Consider the following 22,040-nt stretch of genomic DNA (forward strand, 5'->3'; position numbering starts at 1 on the left):
GTAATCACTTACGGGGCATTGAGCTTGAGGCAGGCGAAAAGTGCTCCTCTCGTGCTACGTCGCGCGGGTGCGTACGCCGGTCGGATAAAAGGAGAGAGAAAGAGAGAGAGAGAGAGAGAGAGAGAGGAGGGTTGCTAGTGCGCGGCATCCAGCGAGGGAGAGCTCGAACGGAACGGCGACGGGAGTCCCGAAATAGAGATGCTGCGAACCGAAGCGCCAAGGCTAGAAAGTTTTACAGGCGCCGTAAAACCCGTGCGGCCCTGCGTGCCGCGCGCGAACGCGGTCGCCGTGCCGCTACTACTTGTTTCGCAGCGACGAAATTTGAACGGAAACGACGGAGAAGCGTGCATTTTATTTATAGGAAGTTTACGCTGGCGGAAACGAGCGCGCGAATGTTGGCGAGAGCGAGCGCGAGGCTCTAGGGACAACGCGAAAATTCTCGTTTCTCGCGGGCGTTTCTGCTTGGCAAAACTTGCGACGCAAATGCGCCTAGCAAATTCGCCTAATGAGCCTAAGCCGCGGTGAGTAATGGCAGTAACAATAATAGCGACGGGAGGACGTTAGTAGTAATAATAATAGTCACTCTACCCCGCGAGTTGCGTTTGCTAAGTTTGGATATGCATTTGTGGCCTGTGTACGTCATACTTGGAAAGTGGTTAAGTTGAAATTAAGGATTTGTCTCTTGTTTTAGTGGAAACCGCGATCGGAGTAAACATCAAATCTGCTCTAAGAGGATACGAGATATTTTCGAGCAAAGTGACACGCGTGACAAACAGGAATTTGTGGCACTCTGGAGGATATGACGCGCTCAAAGAAATAAGAAGCTTTTAATAAAGTCTAGTAAACAACGTATAATTATGGACTATGAAAAAATAATAAGAGATAAAATTATAAAAAATATCACATTAAAGATGGATACCTAATTGACAGCTGGTAGTAATTTGTCTAATTCAAGAATTTTATTTACCGAGAATCGTATTCAGACAGCAAACATCAGATCTGATCCTGGCAAAACATGCGAAATATTTTTAACCGACAGAAAATATGTTTATAAAGACCCCGCGACTCCGGAATGTACGCTCGTCGATCGAAAGGCCAACGTCGGTTCTCCGTCTATTCGAGAATTTTGTTTTCCAAAGTCGCTCTCTCCCGGAGAGCAAACACCAGGCCCGATCCTGCGGCGGAGGATCTCAGAATGCCTTTCCCCGCTACAAAAGCAAACCAGAAAGTCGCGCGAGCGCGACTAGTGAACGCGCGTGACAGACAGGAAATCGTGGCACGCGCGTGAAACTGCCCCGGGCGCAACAATGGGGCCCTTGGGCAAACAAGCAGAATTCGATGCATCGCGGCTGGCGACGCGACGCTTCGAGGAACGTCCGATCCTTTCAGAACGCATTCCTGACCCTCGCCCGCTCCGGAACCCAACAACGGTCTCCGCTCCACCCTCGGCCGGCTAGCTCGAGATCACTGTAGCTCTGGCGTTTCCATCAGCCCCTCCGGCCGGGTCGGCCGGCATCGCGTAATCGTCCGTACAATGACACGCCAGAAACCCACCCCTGTACATTTATTCCAGCGCACCAAACTCAGCACTCTGGCTCGGGGTTGCCTTTCCGTGGCGGAAGGATCGGGACGGAGACGCGCGGCGGAGCGGAACGCGCGCGTGTGCGTGTACGCGCGCGCTCGCACGCACGAACGCACACGCGGTATTCGATACAGCGTACTTTCGCAACCAGGCAGAATTTCGGTGTGATTCAATTCGCGATATCGCGGATATGTATGGCCTACGGAGACGGTAAACATACGTTTCGCGCCGACTGTCTAGCGCGGTCGTTGTCGCGACCGAACACGTAGACCGTTTTCTATTGTCCGTATAGCATTGAAATTCAAACCCGGCGGAATTACGCAGAATTCACTAATTGATTTAGAGTAACTCGATGGGATTTGATATATCTAGCTGCGGGCAAAATTTATATTATGTAGTGCCATTTCCCTGGAAAATGGACATCTCAAATAAGGTTGTTATTTCAAATCCTATTATAGGTACGTTGTAACTATTTTCAGAAGAAAATCTTTCTCGAAGGATGTGTATAAAAGAAGGATATGTATAAAACTCTCTTTAAAGAACAGCATACCTATGCCGACGCTGTGTATAAAAATAAGAAAATCGAGTTTATATATAATAGCACATTCCTAGAGAGAATACCGCTTTAGACGATCTATAACTTGCAATTAAACAGAATTCTATTTAAAATTTTATCTTTAATACGTAATATAGGAAATATTTGAAAAAATTTGACATATGTATGTACATATCAAAATACATGACATATAAATTGTAAATTATAAATTTTGCTGTTCCACATTCTATCGTGAATTATAAACAGACATGATGTCATGAATCCATGACATAGAATTAAAGAATAAAGCCAGTAAAATTTTCAGTATGCTTCACGAAAATCAATAAAATTTACAGTCCTCCACGTAACACAGACAAATGCCTCGTTTTACGTCCTCACTTTACAAAAGGTATTACTCATTGTGGCATTTGCATGCGTTACTTAGACTCTTATTTAGCATTACTCTCACGTCCGCGCAAATGCACCTATGCACCGGAACCAGGGTGTGTGAGTGTGCAATTCCCTCGTGCTCGCGCCGAAGGCGCGCGTGTGCGGTTTTAGGCGTGTAGGTGCGTGCCCGCGTTTCGTACGTGCGTGCGTGAAGTGGAGTATTAGTGCGTGTGTCGCGCGCGAGAAGGGCGAGGGTGTCCCGGGTAGGGGAAACTAAACGCGTGTCTTCGGTTTTGGTTTTAGTTTCGTGGCAGTCGCTGCCGACGACGACGCCGACGACGACGATTGCACGATCATAACGACGACGACGGGGACGTCGATCCGCCCGAGCGATACCGATCTCGCCTCGCCGACGCGAGAACACGAGACGCGTCTTATCGCGCCGGTATCGCCTCCCGATTAAATCGACATCGAGCACACGTGCCCGCGCGCGCGCACGAGAGTGAACGAGTGTGAGATCCTGGATCTTTGCAGGTACCAGCTGCAAGTGCGGCTGAAACTAAATCCGAGAGTACGTCAGTGTCTCCGGTGTCGCCGATTGCACCCCTGTGTGTGAGGATTATCCCGACAGATAAAGATTTATTCGGAGTACCACACGTGCTCCGTCTTCCCCGTTTCGAAACACTCGAATAGAATTTACGCGGTTCTATGTGATGCGAGATTTAAATCGCTTTCGTATCTATCGCGAGTGTGTGGTACTGTCAGATAGACTGCATGTACTTTTTCTTCGAACGCTATTTCGCAAGTATCAATATTACGAGTTCTTCGCAAGTGCTGTTGTGGCTCGCTTCGCGTGCTAATAAAATACATTTTCTCTTTAAAACGCTGAAGTGTCAATTGTTGGCCAATCCTTCCTTTGGAGAGCCTAGAAAATTATTCTTTTAATCTAAACCTCATTCTCGATTTATTTAGTTTGAGAGACCCCATTATACGCGAAGATATTCGATTTCTCTGTCATTAAATTCAAGACATCGGTGAAAGAGAATACAGACGATAATTATTAACGCTGCTAATAAAGAAGCGTGAAAGTGACGCGCGATAGTGCCACCTGAGCGCGTCTCTAAATTAAACCGCGCGGCGCGCAAAAGAAGGACCACCTACCAAGAATAACGTCAGAAGCGAAGTAAGGGGGATCGGTGGTAAAAAGCGGCGCGCAAAAGGCACGCGCCCGAGACGTAGGATCAAAGTTGAAATTCCTCGAGAGGGCGGCGAAGGAGGAGGAAGAAGCGCGCGAACGTTAGAGGAAGTCAAAGCGGACGAAGAGGACGACGACCAGATCGAATGCCGTAAGGCGAGGAGTTTCGACGGGAAGAAACGAGGAAAGAAAGGCACACAAAGAAAGCCGGAAAAATACCGACTGGTTTTGTTAATCAAAAGATTTCAAGACACACGCGTCCGGCTTAATAACGAGCGAGGGGAGGAGAAAGGGCGGGCGTGAAAGAACTCGTCGAAGGACCAGGAGATCGTGAATTGTGTCGCTGGCGCCTGTGGCTTTTTGTACTTTCGACTGAATAGGACCGACAAAGAATAAGGGTCCACCGTTGAATAAATGAATAAATATTATTGAACTGCCGTCGAATACTGATATGTTTGCGGAAGATTGAAAATTTTAAGAAGGGAGAGAAATCCAAAAGTTTTTCGTGCAAATCAAACATAGTTACGAAAGGGCGTGGAGAAAACACAGGGACTTTTTATAATTCTAATTAAACTATTTTGAAGTGAGACATAGCGATTGAAAAAAATTAGGATTCAGATCGAGATCATAGAACGTGTGGTGACTACAAATAATATAAAAATAATTATTTATTAATATATAAATATTTGTTATTAATATAACGCAAAGGACCGGTGCAACGTTATACGAGCGTTAAGAACAATCAAATCGCGAGGACGTCGAGAATGCCTGGATTTTCCGAGTCCTTCGAGTGGTCGCGATCGATCGTGGAAGTGGCGCGATCGAAATTGTTCTCGGATCCACGTCTGCCTCGCGAGAAGGACTGTCGCTGAATCAAATTCTGCGGCTTATATTTGGAAAACTCAATTTGATCGATTGAGATCGAATGTTGCGCCCTGTGACGGGAGAGCGGATCCGACGTGTTGAGTGCAGCCATCGCGACACCTGAACCAGATAGAAGACGATATCGAAATGCGCTGCGCGTCGGGATACGTATTTCTGACGAGTCTGCTGATGGTGCTAAGGACTCGCCGAATGGGCGCGGCTGCGGAGGAGACGTCGTCGGAATTTCAAAACAAAGGTAGGGTTTCCTTATCTCGAAATGCTATCTGGAGTTTTCTCCAACATCTGCCATCCTAAACATATTTTTATCGCTAAATTTGTTCCCGAATTACACTAAAGTCGGAGCTTGAGATACCCCGGGTAATTGCGTCTATTTTCAACCGTCAACCACCATCTTCGGTACAAGACGAAGGTATGCAAGCGCCTTAGTTCTCGTTGCCCGAAACTGTCAGAAGATTGACATCTAATTAACAGGTCAGATCCGTCAACGAGGCTATTAACGTGGTATTCGCTTGAAGTTCAACGCGCCCTCCAAGTTTACATTTACGTTTACACGCTAACCCATAAACTTTGCACCAACGTCATGCGCGGGTGAGACAAGTGACTTTTAATAAATTCTCTTCGATACTAAAATCGTTTCCGACTATTTTGATACTGTTATATTTTATCTATTGAGAGAGAGAGAGAGAGAGAGAAAATTAATGAGCCAGCATAAAAATTTTATACAATACTTCAACGATATACCTGTAGTTATTAATCATAACGGTCAGTTCACATAATAATTATTAAGAATAATTAATAATTTGTATTTAAAAGAAAAACAGATAAGAGAGAAGAATAAATAGAAAATAAATAATAGCTATTATTAGTAAAAAAAAAGGCTAAAAGATGATATCGAGTAAGAAAAACCATCGATGATTCTGGATTATTTTGAGATATCTCACATGACTTGTGAGGTATCTTGATACTTTTTAACTATTCGGAAATCAACCGGAAGGTTTAAATAAACCCACAGGCCCGCATGCGACCTACTGACGTTTTAGCGTTCGTAAAATTCAATCAAGGCACCATTTGTGTGATTCAATCTCTAGCGCATCACGAACAGTCTCATATGATGCGTCATTTCCTGTTGATATTATTATAATGCGATATCTCAATGTGCAATGCACAAAGAAGGAAGCAGATAAAACGATGCACTCGCTGTCGCGTAAGAAACGTACACGCATGAACAATTTAATTAGTCGTGTCGCGAGGAAGAACTGGCGAGTACGGTAATAGCTATGCCACGACGATGGACAGGTAGACAAAAATTGAAACAGTCGTCTGAAATAGACGCCGCCAGTTTAATTTGGCGAGACTGCCGACGTTCGCCAGTATGCCAGAATAATTACGTTATTAATCTCCGAGCCATGGACACTCTCGGAAAATCGCGAGGACAGCTGTGAAAAAAAATATCACGCGGAATCCGGAAGGGACCACCTCGGTTGTAAAACGTGTAACAAGTGAAATTAAATTCGTTTTTGTAGTCACGACACAGCCAGTAACATATTCAGCGTCTCAATTCTTGTAGCTGTTTTATAATTGTATAATAACTTAATGATATGGGAATTTTATTAGAAATAAACGCGGAAATATTATTTCATATTATAGTGTCTTTTTTAAATATTTTTAACTCCGTCAATTAAATGCGAGAGGGACATCGAGGTAAATTTCAATTAAGATAATAAAATAATAACGTCGGCTAACGTTAATGCTCTCCTATTTCTAATTGCGTGACGATATACTAATGCAACGGAAAAAGTACTAAACCGCAGCGTGTTAAGCTAATGAGCGACATAATACCAGTACGATCGCATTGTGACCGTTAAGATAAAGCAGCCGCACGCGATTTATCTACTCGCGAATTATATCCGCGATACGATAACGTGCGTAGTGGGATTCTGCCACGTGGAAAACAGTCGGTCGAAAATAGGAAACGTCATAAGCGCGAATTAGCGAGTGGATATTTTCGTCGATGGTCCCTCACAGATACCACGCGATCGTAGGAACTCGGATCGTTTCGATTTCGCGACGAAAGAATTCGCGCAACTTATTTTCAGCGAGTGGAAAGAAACCTTCGAATCTCTGGCTCTATGTCATTGTAAACTATGTGATCACTCATACGATATACGACTAAAGGAATCATTATGAATTGCGAATTGACGTTGCCAACAGACAAGATGTATTCATAAATTTCGAGATGCCATTCCATTGCAACAGCGACAGATATAAAAAAATGTATTATTTCACCAAAATATATTATTGAAAACGTATAGCTAAATATATATGTACAGAAACATGTGTAAAGTACTAAGCTCGATGAGGCCCTGATAGTTTTACAATATCGATCGTTTGCCTATATATGAAAGATGATGAAATCTCGCCATTTATCATCACGCTCATGTAGGTATCCCGAGAGGCTTTACATGTTTGTTTAACAGTAAAAGTCATGTGGAACGGCCAGTTGCGAAAGCAACACTTTCTGCGAAATGAAAACACATAAACCACTGCAGCGTGCTTTTCGCGCTTGGGAGATCACGGGTGTGCATCGTTGCATCTCAAACACTCTCGATATAACAACGCATACTACTAATATCCTGATGCACAGTTCAATTTGTATTTTATCTATAAGATATGTTCGATAGAACAATTTTTCTGTGAAAGAAAGAGTCGATTTTACATTAAATTATTTTAATGTATTATTTTAATGTTTTTTATTTTTAATTTTGCTAAAAAAAAATATCCTAAAAGGATGAAGTTATCTTACATTGTTTGACAAACTAGTCAATTAAGTTTAAAATAATTTAGAATGCCAATATGAATGTCTAAATTTATATACGAAGACAAATGTGAGTAGAATAATATTTTAATTTCACAAAATGTTAAGTATGAATTATTACACGTTCAACATGTTGGCACATGCTTCTAATTAGTACGCATTGTTGCAAACATCAGAAATGATATAAAGTATAATAAGATAACTCTCCATTAAATGGAAACAAACATTTATATATTCCGGAGCATTATTCGCGATAATTATACGTTATTTCCAATGCCTAATTGAAAGCGTAATTAGCGTAGTTAGCGTGAATTGCGTTTTACAAACATTTTGCAGTATGATACACCGCCGCTGTATTATTATTTAATATTTATAGTAGCCGAGTCTTTATTGATTCGAGTAATCGTTGATTCATCAAACAACGTCCGCGTTGTAATTAATTGCAGCGCGTTTTGACATTTGTCCAGCCGCTTACTGATCCTAAACTCATGCGTTGTTATGCATGACACATGTCGCCAACGTTACGGACGTATACAGACGGAGGTATATGTGTGATTATATGCACCAAAATTATATGGAAGACAGAGATAATATACAGATACATGAAATACGTACGGAGCAATATCATTGAAATAGTTAATAGCTTCAATCTATTATTCATTAATATGCAACTATCGAAATAATTGGCGATTCTCGCATCGGCAGCGATTGCAACGGATTATTCGGTGGATGTATAACTGGGATCATTAGAGAATTTTCATTTTTAAATTGACAGTTGACACGATTATAAATCCACGAGATTAAACGATTAATTCCATGAAATTATTCATGAACTCAGCTATAATGAAATGCTAAAGTGTTATACATGTGAAAGTATAAAGTGTATTCCGTGAAAGATAAAATCGCAATCTGTTATCATTCCGACGCTGATCACAAAACATTGCGTTGTCAATGTTTAAACTCAAGGTGATCAAGGGTCGAAGGATAAAATAGCGAGGTGGAACATGGGGAAAGGGTTGCCCTTTGAAAGCGGAACAGGTTTGACTAATGTAACGAGGGAACCACGCGAGATACGTGGGTCACAGTATTGGTGAAATTATCATACAAAGTGGTCAAAGCTATCCCGGTGTACCCTCCTTTTCCATCCCTCGGGCGACCCTTGGGACGGACAGCTCGCAGGGAGGTCGAAAGGAACAGAAGGTGGTCGACCGAAAATGTCGACATAATTGTCGGGTTTGCGTGTGGCTCGTTATTTTGAAATAGATCCGGATAATTTAGGTAGGTGGCCACATGCTCTTCGTAAATAATTACTAAGCATCGAGATGAGATATATTGCCTATTTCTCAAATAGGAATTTCTAATCGTTTCGGCTTTCGTAACTCTTTATCGATTTCAATTCGATAAATCAAGCTTTCAAATCGGTCATTATTGTTACTATCATTAATCATTTTATTTAGATGAAATTTTCGTCTTTGTGTGCTTACATATATTATAAAGCTAGCTTCCAAGTTATCATAAAAATTTTTAAATATAATTAAAAAATTATTAGTATTATTAGTATCACTAATAACAGTTTATAAATCGACTCATTTATGTGCAATTTTTTTTTACTTAAATCTAAAGTTTTTATTTTAGATATCCATTTTACGTAAATATTGTCTCCCTAAGTTTTATATAAATCTCATGTTCTTTCGTTACGTTTCTTTAAGTTATTTTCTAAGTCAGTGATCTTCTCCTGTTACGCGTGCATGGAAAAACTCCATCGTATGACAAGCACGACCGCGAATTCGATCCGCGAACGGAAGATGCACGATCGAGTGAAAGGAAGGGCAGGGAAAGAGGCCAGGCTATGACCCGTACGAAAATAGATGCGAGTCGCCGGAAGCACGATTTCCCAACGAACACACGATACAAAAATAGCAGAGTTGTCCCTCTCGGTCGACTATTATTTACATAACCACCCGATGCGTAAGCGTTTTTTTTTTCTTTCGATCTTTAGATCGACTCTTCTGAAAGTCGAGAAAAAACAGAGAAAAAGAGGAAGGAAATATCTCTACTTCTTACATTAAAAAGAAAGAAGAGAGAAAAAACAAGAGGAACGTGCGCAGCGATCCACTTTGGGGTCCGTGAACTGCATATTCATTTTCTTCTCGCGTGGAAGACAGGTGCATGCGGTAGCCGACCGCTTAAAAACAACAGATCTATTCTTTTTAACCGCAAGCTTTTACTTTTTTGTGAGATTGAAATGAAAGAAATATATACTCATGCCATAAAGGGAGAAAATGGTCGTTTTTGTTCCAGAGAGAAACTGAAATAATAATGAAATACGATGGACTGTATCCTATTTCATTATTAAAGAGTTTTCGTCTAATTTGTAATTTCAAGATAAAGAGGTGATATATCCTTAAAATAAAAATAAAAATAAAAACCGTAGGAAAAAAGTACAAATTTTCCCGATTATTAATAATAATATTTCACTCGCAATTCACTTGCAGACGGTCGAATCCATATCTAAAATGTATAAAAAAATGAATGTTACAAAATATTTGTAATCAAATCTTTTTAAGTAATTTAACATTTGAAATTATGTAACAATCTAAAGCTTCAAGATTCTTCCTTGAATGCTTCAACAGGTGCAAACGCGCCGTTGATTGTACGGCAAGAATATCTAACCGCCAATGTAAAACTCGACAGAGCGCTTAGTCGCAACCCTCTCATCAGGTTCTTAAAGGCTCGTTGAGGGCGATGAAACATGTAGCGGCGTACTAATGAAGCGGTTCCTCGCGAACGGCACCGTCGTTATGCTCGCGTGGCCACGTGTACGATGTTGTGCACGGGAGAAATGCATCCGCTTTGCTAAACTCGGTACGGTTTTAATAAGTAACGGCGTAAAAATTTATGTGACTTTTGTTTCTCCTCCTGCGATAGTTTGTACAATATGCAGAAAAATCTTTTCGTTCATACATTCGAAGTATTATATCTTAGAGTGTTCCGTAGGTCTATTGAGTTCTGTCGAAGAAAAAAAAATGGTAACTCGATAAAATATGATGGAATACGTCTCGAAATGTATGCGTTCACAATGGCAGAGTTATCAATGGCATACCGGGATGTGCATTAACAGCAGCGCGCCTCGTGCACGTGCGACGACGACCGTCCGGCCGGCCGGTCGGCTTATGCTATATCGTTTCTATTTTCTGCACTGGTACTTCATAACGATGTGGCGAATCTAAGTTTAAATCGCACGCTGAGAGCCGCGTAAAATCATGGACAATGGTGCATCGAACTGATATTCACTGTCTTGCTTACAATTATGTGATGAGCTGGCAGAGTTGCGAGGGAAACAATTATGTCAAGAAGTTTCCGAAGATAACAGACAAGAGCATTTCTAATCGCATTTAATTGTCAATTTGTTTGCTCTGAAATATATCAATTTCAAAACTTTAGAATTACCATTGTGTAATTAAAAATTGGAAAAATTTGTGTGCGTTAAATAATATTTATATATTACATATATAATAGACTATAATCTGTGTCTATATTTATAAAATATGCAAAATTTAAATATTTTATATTTATTTTAAAATTACATACTATATTATTTTAAACTCCTATAATTATAAACTAGAATTTTAAAACAATATTAGAACACTATCTTCCTACAGTCTTTGATTGTTGCTAACGTTTATATGATAATTCGCTGATTTATGTATTCTTCTGTCAGCCGTTCGTGAGAGTAATCGCAAAAAACGTATGATTCATGTATCACAAGAAAGATTTGTATCTCGACTTTTAACTAGAACGATGTGCGATGGTTATTGATCTAATTTTGAACGAGTATTCCAATATTCTACTTTCTAAATCCCTTGGTTGAATCTCTTAAAATAAAGTGCTAAAATTATGATAAAGTTTTAGATTAAGAAGAAAAATATGATAAACGTATTAGAGCGTAAACTATTAGAAAATATGCAATTTATCCCTTTTCAGTGCCCGTGAGATTAGTCTGGGCAACCGAAGGCGACGATGTAGAGCTGCCATGCGACCTCACACCGCCGACGCCGCAGGATTCGGTTAACATGGTTCTCTGGTTCAAGGACAACATCGGGATACCGCTCTACAGGCGAGTCTTGCACTTTAAAAATAATCCTACCCCGATCCGACTATTTTTACGTGGCGCTAACGCCACAAAGATAGGACGTCAACCCAACTGAATTTAACTCTGCGAAAGATGCCATTAATTTCACGAATCTCAACCAAGCTACGAGTCACTAGTCAAAAATTAGAAAAAAGGAGAAACGTAGAGGTCTGTAGGAAGCTTCTGCAAATTTATATGCAGATCAAAATACATTTCTCAAAACATTTCAGCAAAAGCGAAATTTTTTTGCTTAACTGAGCGCGCGGTCTTAAAGCTTAAAAATATTCTTCCTTGCTGTCGATTTCCTGTTTTCTGAGAACGCGAAAACTGATTCACGTGGCTGACTTTCTGCCGAATACCGGCTAGGTCCGCGTTATTAGGGGATGGGATGCCATTGTTCTGAAGCCACATCTCGAAATATCCCGGCACAAGCCTAGGCTCGAGCATGAACTCTCATTATGGACACCTCCAACGTGCCGTGCTCGCGACATATAAATATCACGGGCTCATTAACAGTCGATTTAACTAAGCACAACCTATATTTCAATTCTAAAAATTGTCTTCAGTAATTAGGTGATACTTTTATATGAAAAAAGACTAACCGTCGGTTTTAATTATTTCGAGTTTAAAAGACTAAAATTAATTTAAAATAATTAGAATCGTCAAATGAAGCTTCTAAATTTTGAAAATATTAATATAAAATTTCTGTCAAATATTTATCTTACATATATATTTGTCTTTATTACAATATTAATTTTTAATATATTCAGAATTGATATAAATTTTATTTTATAAACCAAGTTTTCTGTGCACGATTTATATGGAGCGCTTTGAAAATCATTATTTATCATCCTACCATATCCTCTTTATTCAAATTCTCATCGCGTGGACGATTATAGAAACAGATGCATTGCGCATTGATGCGTACACGAGGAAATTCAAGTTAAGCTAGATCAGGACTGTATAAATAATTCGACCGAATTTCCACGATCGGAAGTGTGAAATGATGGAATTTCATAACATAGACCCCGAGCTTCAGAAATAGCAGTCGATCGAGGACTCTTTTCGGCCGACACGAGTATTAAACAGAGCGTCGCTTATTTACGAAAACGGTCTCTGGGATCGTAAAGCAAGATATGTTTCCTCATCAACTACCATTCGTTTGTCTATGAAAAATAAATGGAACCGTGTATAAAGGTCGTGTGTTTGAAAGAATTTTTATTACGAATTTTTATTATTTTATTATGATCTGCTTTTCAAATTTTCACACTCGTGTTTCATTTGCTAAAGAATTAAAATGTTATATAAATACACGAGTTGGTTTAATCTCATTGTATATATTATTACATTATATTAGTAGCTGTGTATATTACCAAGACATATTTTTCAATCAAATTTCGAAATCAGAAATTAAAGAAAAAAATTGTTATCAAAGGTTATAAATAGGTTTGGAAAATAATAAAAAGAAAAACGAATTATAGGAACTTGAGCTATATTAACAGATTTTTATTAAAAGTAAATATCGTCTCGCTCCGGGATGATTTTATGTGAATCTCATAGAAATTCTCGGGACGGCAAGAGAAAATACGGGCAGCTAAAAATGCAATGCGAAAGCGCATCGTGCAATGGGGAAGATGCAGGAAACTGTCAGCGAGTGGTTATCAGAAACGTTGATGGTTATAAGGCTCACAAGGGAGCATAGAGCTCCGGGTAATATCAAAGGACCTTCATAGAAGAACTACAACAAGCAAAAGGGATCGTAGAGCGTCAAAGGGAAGCGCGAATGAGTTGCGAGGATGGGATAAAGCAGTCTCTAGTTATTTGTGCCTTCTGCTGGTGAAGCGTTTCTCACAGACTCTGCCGTGGATTCCGATAGTCGCTGAAATGGTCGCGAAATGGCAGAAAAAAAGGAGAAATGAATTGCGCCGAGTCGAAAGAAATTTGCGCTGCGGCGCTTCGAATCCGGCGACGAAATGTTTTATCGCAATATTCAAATCTTTTATTTCAACGTATAAAATGAGGAGAATTTCGTTTAATATCGAAGTAATTTGTCGTAAACGACGGATGGATATTTAAAATCTTTTTAACGGCTTTACGACGACGTTGAATCACGACTTGGTCCATTGAACGCACATGATTTAAGAAAGGGTTATTCTACCGGTTGCTTTTTGCATTTTACGCCTCCGAATTCCCCGTAGCGGAGAACATTTCGTGCGTTCGAAGAACTGTCTTATTCTCCATTTCAACGGATAGGAGATGGCTCTGCTCAATTTCACGGCACATAATCTGAGTTACACGAGATGGAACTTTCCATCTTCAGTTGCTTCCAAGAGTCGACTTTGACGGCGTATTTGGCAAAGATCATTGTCAATTGCATATCAACGGCGAATTGCGCGGACGTGCGGTAAACAGTTTAATGGTATCTCTTTTTCCTGTGCCAGCTGTCCGTTTTTCCGCCGCGCGCCGGAACGATTTCCTGTTCCCGTCATTGCGTAATACCCAGCTCTCTGAAGCTAAGAGGATCTAAATCCCGCGAGTGGCGAGTCTGCCAACTGTCCTTTTTTCTCGGCCGCGAATAGACGCGCGATGCACGCGAGTTTAGTCACTGAGAGCCGCCAATTGGCGAAAGCGCGATGTTTACCGAGTTTCCGTACCGGAAATGCTCAAGATCGCGATGGAGAAGCTTGGTTTAGAAAATTCCTCTTGACTGAATCAATGGCGCTTCAGCTGAAAGAGGCATTCCTTGAATAACGATGCTCAAGTAAATATTTTTATCTTAAAAAAAAAATAAAAGTAGATTCTCCTGATTAACTAGAATTAAAAAGAACGTTTCAAAGAGAGGAAGTAACATTTAATAGTTCCTTGAAGTTTTGTTAGATTATTTTGAAAATGGCAATAATATGACAACGCTTAAAAATTTTTATCCATCAAGTCGCTCACTAAAACGAGTTGTTCATTTTATTTTCATTCGCTTGATTTAGATTTGATTTGAGAGAAATACAAATTACGTGTTAAAAAAATAATTTGAATCAGCCGAAATAATAATCTTAATTATTATTCCTGTAATATTATATTATATTATATCTTTATAATATAATATAATATTATATTCTTATAATATTATGTTATACACTGTCATTTGACACATTTGTTTCTTTCTACAGTCTGGACGCGAGAAATGGTAGCTTGATTGGTGCCGTCCACTGGGCGGTCAGCGACGACCTCGGGAGACGAACGTACTTCCAGGTCGGCGACGGTCACCGGGCAAAATTAAAAGTCACCAAGGTGACGCTGAAAGACCAAGGGGTCTTCAGGTGCAGAGTGGACTTTATGGACTCCCCGACGCGAAACTTTCACGTAAACTTGACTTTAGTTGGTAACTATCGCGTTTCTCAAAGAACATGACAAAGAGAGTGACGAAACATCCGTTACACTATCATGCTTGACTCTTTCAGAACAACCAAGTAGGCCTGTGATATACGATGCCCAAGGACGAGAGGTAACGGGGGTGGGCGGTCCCTTCCTCGAGGGTTACAACCTTGCTCTGATATGTCAAGTGTCTGGAGGTACGAATACGCGATTTATCTTTTTAAGTTTTATCATCAATGAATAATTACGTACATCAATATTCATCATTATTTGGTGAATATTATCGCGTCATCGTTCTATATTATTCAATCTTGCAAGCAGTATTCGTACAAATTGTGTTGAGAATCGTTGATAGGAAAACCACGTGCATAATTGATTCACAGGTAGACCTAAGCCTTCAGTAACGTGGTGGAAGGACGGCGAGCTCCTGGATGGAGTAGTCGATACGTCGTCTATCGGCTCGTCGAGCAGATTTACGGAGAACCACTTGTTTATCGACAAAGTCACCAAGTCACTGTGGGGAGCGAAGCTCGAATGCAGGGCTCAATCCGGACCGATGGAGAAACCTGTTGTCCGTGAGGTGCCCCTCGACATATACCGTAAATATCGCATTTTATGTAAAGCATCTAAATTACATTTAGATAATTTTTAGAAATTGAAATTAATCTCAGGAAAATTTTTAAGGACAAGACGGTAGTTCGCGAATTATATTTTCAAGTCGTTTTCTAGCTTCGACCCTGATTACACGAGCTCGTAAATCTCTTGGCGATTACGCCCTCGAGGACTCCGGCTCGGGGATCTTCCGGCGCTTTTTTAACTTTTTCGAGCGATGAAATGCAAAGAGCGGCATTACTAGGAAATGGATCATAAATGCCGCGTTAACGTGACATCTGCTTAAAATAAAATAGAAGAAACGCGCGCACACTCTTCAAGGCCGTTCTCTCGGTCCTAAGCACGTGCTAAAAGGCGATCTCAACCGGCGCGTGTTAAAGGGCACTCTTGGCACGTTTTATTCGATCGACACGTTGCGCATCCGTTCCTACGCCTTCCTCTCGTATTTATTTTTAGGTCAAGCTGAACAGGAAAATCGTCACCCTTTACATCTACAAGAGACACGGGGAAAAACACTTGTTGCAATCCTCGGGAAAGGATGGCATTCGAAATCTAAACACCGAGCTTATATTTCAAGACATTACGGGAAGAGAGCAAATTATTTATCTATAATCTAAAAAGATGTATGAATTATTTCTTTCAATCATGCTGTTTTCAATCCTAAAACTTAAATATAAAAAACCACCCATCTTATTTTTCAATTAAACGAATTTGATTTTCCATTTTGTATCAACCTAGTTTTTTTTAGGTTTTTTAAAATTAATTTAACCTGATTCAAAATTCTTTTGCACCCCGCAATATTTCATGGCGAAGAAAGAAATTTAAATATAGTTGCGAGCAACTGACCCGCGGCGGAAGCGAGATGAATTCCAACCATTTCGCGCGGACCTCCTTAACTCCTTTGACGGTCGTATTTCGCGGAATTGTCGTCCAAAAGTAAAAATACGCGGTTCGGGGCGGCGGGCATCTGTGACCCTCCCTCGTACCGTTATTTTCGTGGCGCAACGCCGACGACGAGGCTCTCGGCTCACTCGGTAGTTTTTTGCATCCCGCAGGAATCATCCGTCGTGCCTACATCCGCAGATGTAAATTTTTGACAGCGAAGTATGTTACTTGTTGGATCTTCACATGTTGTTTGCCTTCGTGTCTTCTTATATTAGAAATCTAAAGTCAATCAAGAAGAAATAACAGAGAACCGCGGAATATTGATAGAAATGAGATTTTCGAACAACTTAATATCTTACATCCGTATAATTTAATCTTTTACTATTAACTCCTATCGTATTTTAGTTAAACCAGCAATCGTGAAGATCGGTCTGAGCGAGGAACAGATCTTCGCGGGTCGTCCAATCACCGCCAAATGCGAGACGTGGGGTAGTTCTCCAGCGGCTAGAATCATTTGGAGGCTCGGTGAACATGTAATGGGCGATCCCAACGTGTCCACCACGCAGAGGAGTAACTCGACGATGAGCAAGCTGGTCTTGGTCCTCAACAGAGACGACGATGGCAAGGAATTGGTCTGCCGTGCCGAAAATCCGAGATTTCCCGGAGGAGTGCTCGAGGAAGTCAAAACGCTTCGCATCTCCTGTGAGTTTTCGACTTTGCAATGTTTGTAGCTTTGAAATTTAGCTTCCCAGTAAACAACATGTGCCATATTAAATGTATAAATGTATCTAAGAATATATTTTTGATATATGTCATTTACAGAATTTTAACACAAACAGCAAATTCTTAAAAAATATTTTTCAAGATTCTTGTCTTTTACATTTAAGTTCTCCACTAACTGAGACTGCAACATTTATTGCGAAATCAAATACTATATAATAAATAATGACGCAATCTCTCCAATTACAAACAGATGCTCCGGTAGTTGTCGCTCGTTTGGCTAATGGCTACGTCTTGGACACTTTGAGGGAGGGCGACGATCTCAAGTTGGTCTGCGACGTACAAAGCAACCCGCCACCGACGCGAGTGACTTGGTACCACGATGTAAGTAAAATGAGAGGGAGGAAAAAAGAGACTCGTTATCTAACATGATTGACTGCTATTCAAATCCTCGCGTTCTTGCCCGTAGAATCAGCGGTTGGAACACGACGTGAGCGCCGGAATTCTACTGGCTTCTAACTCGTTGACACTCCGCGTGCTCGCACTCGCACACATCGGCGAGTACTCCTGCGTGGCCGCGAACGCCGTGGGAGAAACCTATAGCCCGCCGCTTTTTATTCACATGAAATGTGAGTAGTCACATTTATTAATACACCGCGTAATAGTAACTTTCCAAAATAAACCGTACAAGTTGTGTCGAGATTTTCTAATTTGATTTAAACATCAAAAGTTTGATAGAAAATGTATTGATTATTTTGATTAGAATATCGCGAAAGTATGTTCAAACAATCTTATAAACCAAAAATAATTAATATAATCATGTAATATTTAATATTTATCATTTTTATATAAAAAAGACTTTGGCTTTTCTTACATTTTTCCTAACAATTGTAAACATTCGATAGACGCACCGAGATGCAGAGAAGATAACGAAAGAAGAGAGATCATCGTCGCTCGACATACGACGGTACAGCTCAAGTGCGAGGTGGAAGCGTCGCCTGATGACTATGTACGATTTTCATGGACCTATAACGGCACTGTCGGCGATGTTCTACCTATATCGAACACTAGAATCGAAAATAAAGAACTCGTGAGCGTGTTAGAATACACCCCTAGTGCCGAGACCGATTACGGCACGTTAGCTTGCTGGGCGAGCAACAGCATCGGACGGCAAAGGACACCCTGTATATTTAACATCGTGCCTGCTAGTGAGTTATTGGCCATTAATTACGTTATCGTCTCTTGCGTCTTCATTAACGTTTGTAACGAAAGAAACTATAAGTCTCTAAATAAAATAATTTTTTTTAAATAATTAAGGTATTTTCTTATCAGCACAAATTTTTAAGATCTGCTTAAGAGAGTTATATCTTCATTAGGACTCAAATGCTAATTTCTTTTTATCGCCCAGAAGCACCGCAACCACCACTGGACTGTGCATTGTACAACGAGACCAGCTCGCTGGAGGTTAATTGTATCCCGGGGTCGGACGGCGGGTCGCCGCAGCATTTTTTGCTGGAAGTACGGGGATCCCTTAAGAATTCCGGGATCGGTCATATCGGTCCTCATACCCTTCAAACGCCTCAGAGCGATCAGGGAATGGTCGGGAACCCATCTCCTCCCATATATAAGGACACGAATCCGACACCAAACTTCCAGCTTCACGATCTTGAACCAGGGTACGACTATACGGTATATGTTTACGCGGTCAACGGACGTGGCAAGAGCGAACCCGCTCTTCTGGAACACGTCAGAGTCGTCGAACCTATCGGCGGAAAGCTGGAGAGAAGCGGGATCTTTTTGGAAGATCTGAAAAAGGCGCTACCGCAAGCCAGCTCCGAGAACATGATCATTGCCATTGCACTGACAGGTACAGGTAAAATCGACGCTGCTGGCTTTTTAGTTTCGCCCAATGCACTAATTTCGCCTAATCACTTGGCAAGCTACGGTCTAGTTCGCTGCGAATAAATCTAAATCGAAACGAAAAATCGTTTCTTCACCTGTTGGAAATATTTGTAAATTATATTTAAATATTTTTACTTTAATATTATAATCAAGAGACGCTGTAACGTATATTATTTTTTTCCAGATCGGAAAAAGACTTTTGAAAGTAAAAGAATACCATATTTGTGAATTTTTAGATTTCAGATTTCCATTACGCACTGTAATATTTTGATTTATTCGCTTTAATTATGTAATTTGTTAATATATATATTAATAAACCTTATATTTATTCTATGTGCATAACGCAACTCTGAATTTCAAAGGTGCGGCAGCGTTAGTCCTCGTCGGTATCGGAGTGATCATCGGCGTGGCGATCTGCAGGAAAAGATCGAACACTCCCGTTATTGAAGGCCCCGACGATTTCACCACACCGACCTACGTTCCGGCCCAGAGAATTGAGCCCAGGATCAGATATTCCAACGAAAATAGGCGTTCTCAAAGGACAAGTCTCTACATTGAGGAAAACCGAAAGGGTAGCTATCACAGAAAGAAACGACGATCTACTTCGCATACTACCAGTGCGTATAATTCCTAAATTATTAAATCTTTTTTCAGAACCAGATTTACTGCATCGAGTGGAGCTTGATTTACAAGACTGAATCACCTGATTCTGTACAGTTACAAATAATCAAGACACGAAGTGCAATGTTAAGTAGAATTCCATACACAGTGTAGCTTGGTCCTCGACATTCGCATAAATTTGTCCCGTCGAATTTATATCACGTCGTAAAACTGCATCGCGGTTATAACGACTATAACGAGTAGCCGTTAACCATGCAATCGGTATCATTATCTGACTCGAAGAATTAACGGTGACATTCTATGGTACCTTTTATGATCGAGTCGGGAAATCTGTTGGTCTTCAACACAAATCGAGGCATTACGAAACATTCTATTAGTTATTTATGTTCGCTTTACGTGAGAAAAGTAAAAGGTTCGCAGCCGACGTTTTTACGTTAGATTGTATAGAGCCTAGGGTTAAAATAATGTTATAAAATGTACAGATATTTTTACAGCATAGGAGGCTAAGTCGTACGGTATATTCCCGTAAACTTGTAAGTATTAACAGATTAACGTCGATTTAAAAACGTGATTTTATGTACCTTGTCGCTTAATAGAGACTGCTTCAAAAAAATTACGTCTATTTTTAATCTAAATTTGGGATATTTGGAATTTTTACAAATTTTAATCGCGCGTATTTTATGAATTTCAAGTTCAACCAATTAAGAAATGTGTAAATTTGTTACGCTTATATCATACACTGCATTATACTGCGCATTTTAATCGACTTATATTTCGGACTTGTGCTTTTTTTGAAGCAGTCGGTAGTTTATAAATTATTATTAGCGGGTAATTTGTATAATATCTTTGATCAGCGTAGCTCACACGCTATTCCGTACGATGTTGTAAATACTGTACTCGCACGTATTGATTGATACATAGAATTAAAAAAGAAATAAACTGCCACGTTGTATTATTAGTGATTAATAAAATTAAAAAGATTATCATAAAAATATGTATAGTGTTTTCTTTATCTCTATCTTCGAGAAATAAAGAAAGAGAAAGAGTGAGAGAGCAAGAGAGCAAGAGCGAAAGAGAGAGTTCACTGATATCCTAATTATTTTACGATAAAGTAACAATATAATAATCTTTATGTAAATAATATATATATTTCTATTACGTAACAAACAGCATTCCGTAACAAACGTATCGAAATTACCGATGAAATCACTCATTGCTATTGCAATTTGTCAATTACTAGCGACAATAAACCTGCTCGGACTGGCTGTTGATTTAATTATCATATTTCGCGTAAACACGCGTGCGGCTTTATAATCGGTCATATCGCCAAACATAATACTCTACAATAAGCGAATCGGCATTTAACATGTCGCAATTTGACGTGGCACTTAAATAAATTACAGAATCGACTATAAACCTTTCAACTTCCGCGAGTTATTACATTTTAGAGGTATATACTGAATTCCGAGTGTCGATAAAGAAGCCTTTTGTGCAATTTACGATATAAGTGTATGGGAGACGTTAAAAAATTAATTCCAATGAGAGAAGGTGTTCTAAAACATTATAGACAATAAAAAAATATATTAATATATAAAAGATTAAATTTCTTCTTCCTATTTTTTGAAAGCCAAAGCGTGATCTATGTTATCAGCTATCAGTACAAACACCGATACGTCTCTGTATAATCATACGTTTGATAGCGCCACATGTGCAAAGAAGCAAATGTATATACCAGCATTTATTTGTAACGCAATTATAAAATTAATTATATATGTGTTGAACTTTCTTCTACTATACATATTTTACTACAGATATCAATGATGTCAGGTTTTGGAAATGGCCATTCCATTTTTATTTCAAATTCTAACATTTACTTTTTCTCTCAACTATATAATACGATATTTACAAATTTTAGATTATTGATATTATTATCATTTTATAAATTATAACGCAATTATGGTCAATTTAGAAGAATTTTAAATGCAATATCTATTGCTGACATATTGTGACGATATCGACTTATGCATGTTCGTTTTATATTCGTGAGATCGAACACTTTTCCATGAATACCAACAATCCATTAATGAAAACTTCATCAACGTCGGAATAATTATGTCGCTGCACACGACAGCTGTCCCATTTCCGTAAATTGCCTAGCAGCGGTTGTGATTTAGAGCGATGAATTAAATATTGCGCAATATATAGAGAGACACGTTATAATCCTTCGCGAAACGCGTTAGAACACTTTCGCTCGCGTGCATCAGACACGTAAGATACATCGGCGAATTGAATTATCCGAGCTGATTAAAATATAATTCTATATTGGGGCTGTTAATGTAGGGCTATTAACTATTAAAATAATTACACGTTTTAATATGCAATAATTATAGCTATACC

The 22,040-nt window shown here is 39.7% G+C and overlaps 1 protein-coding gene across 2 annotated transcripts; it reads left to right on the plus strand.

Moving 5' to 3' along the window:
- Nucleotides 1-260: 260 nt before the first annotated feature.
- On the plus strand, nucleotides 261-20,637 carry Side (motor axon guidance molcule sidestep). Of its 2 annotated transcripts, XM_071697467.1 has the most exons (14): nucleotides 261-521; nucleotides 692-835; nucleotides 2,811-4,822; nucleotides 11,387-11,519; nucleotides 14,699-14,910; nucleotides 14,990-15,100; nucleotides 15,287-15,502; nucleotides 16,806-17,102; nucleotides 17,374-17,504; nucleotides 17,590-17,749; nucleotides 18,026-18,328; nucleotides 18,529-18,993; nucleotides 19,385-19,594; nucleotides 19,677-20,637. In XM_071697467.1, the coding sequence occupies exons 3-14, from the start codon at nucleotides 4,714-4,716 to the stop codon at nucleotides 19,718-19,720; spliced, it is 2,391 nt and encodes a 796-aa protein (XP_071553568.1). In that variant the 5' UTR covers nucleotides 261-521; nucleotides 692-835; nucleotides 2,811-4,713; the 3' UTR covers nucleotides 19,721-20,637. The 2 variants fall into 2 exon arrangements, with proteins under 2 accessions (XP_071553568.1, XP_071553569.1); XM_071697468.1 differs by lacking the exons at nucleotides 261-521; nucleotides 692-835; nucleotides 2,811-4,822 and adding an exon at nucleotides 5,847-5,883.
- Nucleotides 20,638-22,040: the final 1,403 nt, after the last annotated feature.

This window comes from Temnothorax nylanderi, unplaced genomic scaffold, assembly GCF_030848795.1.
Source record: "Temnothorax nylanderi isolate EJ_2023f unplaced genomic scaffold, tnyl_v1.0 TNYL_tig0012_pilon, whole genome shotgun sequence".
Lineage (NCBI taxonomy): Eukaryota > Metazoa > Arthropoda > Insecta > Hymenoptera > Formicidae > Temnothorax > Temnothorax nylanderi.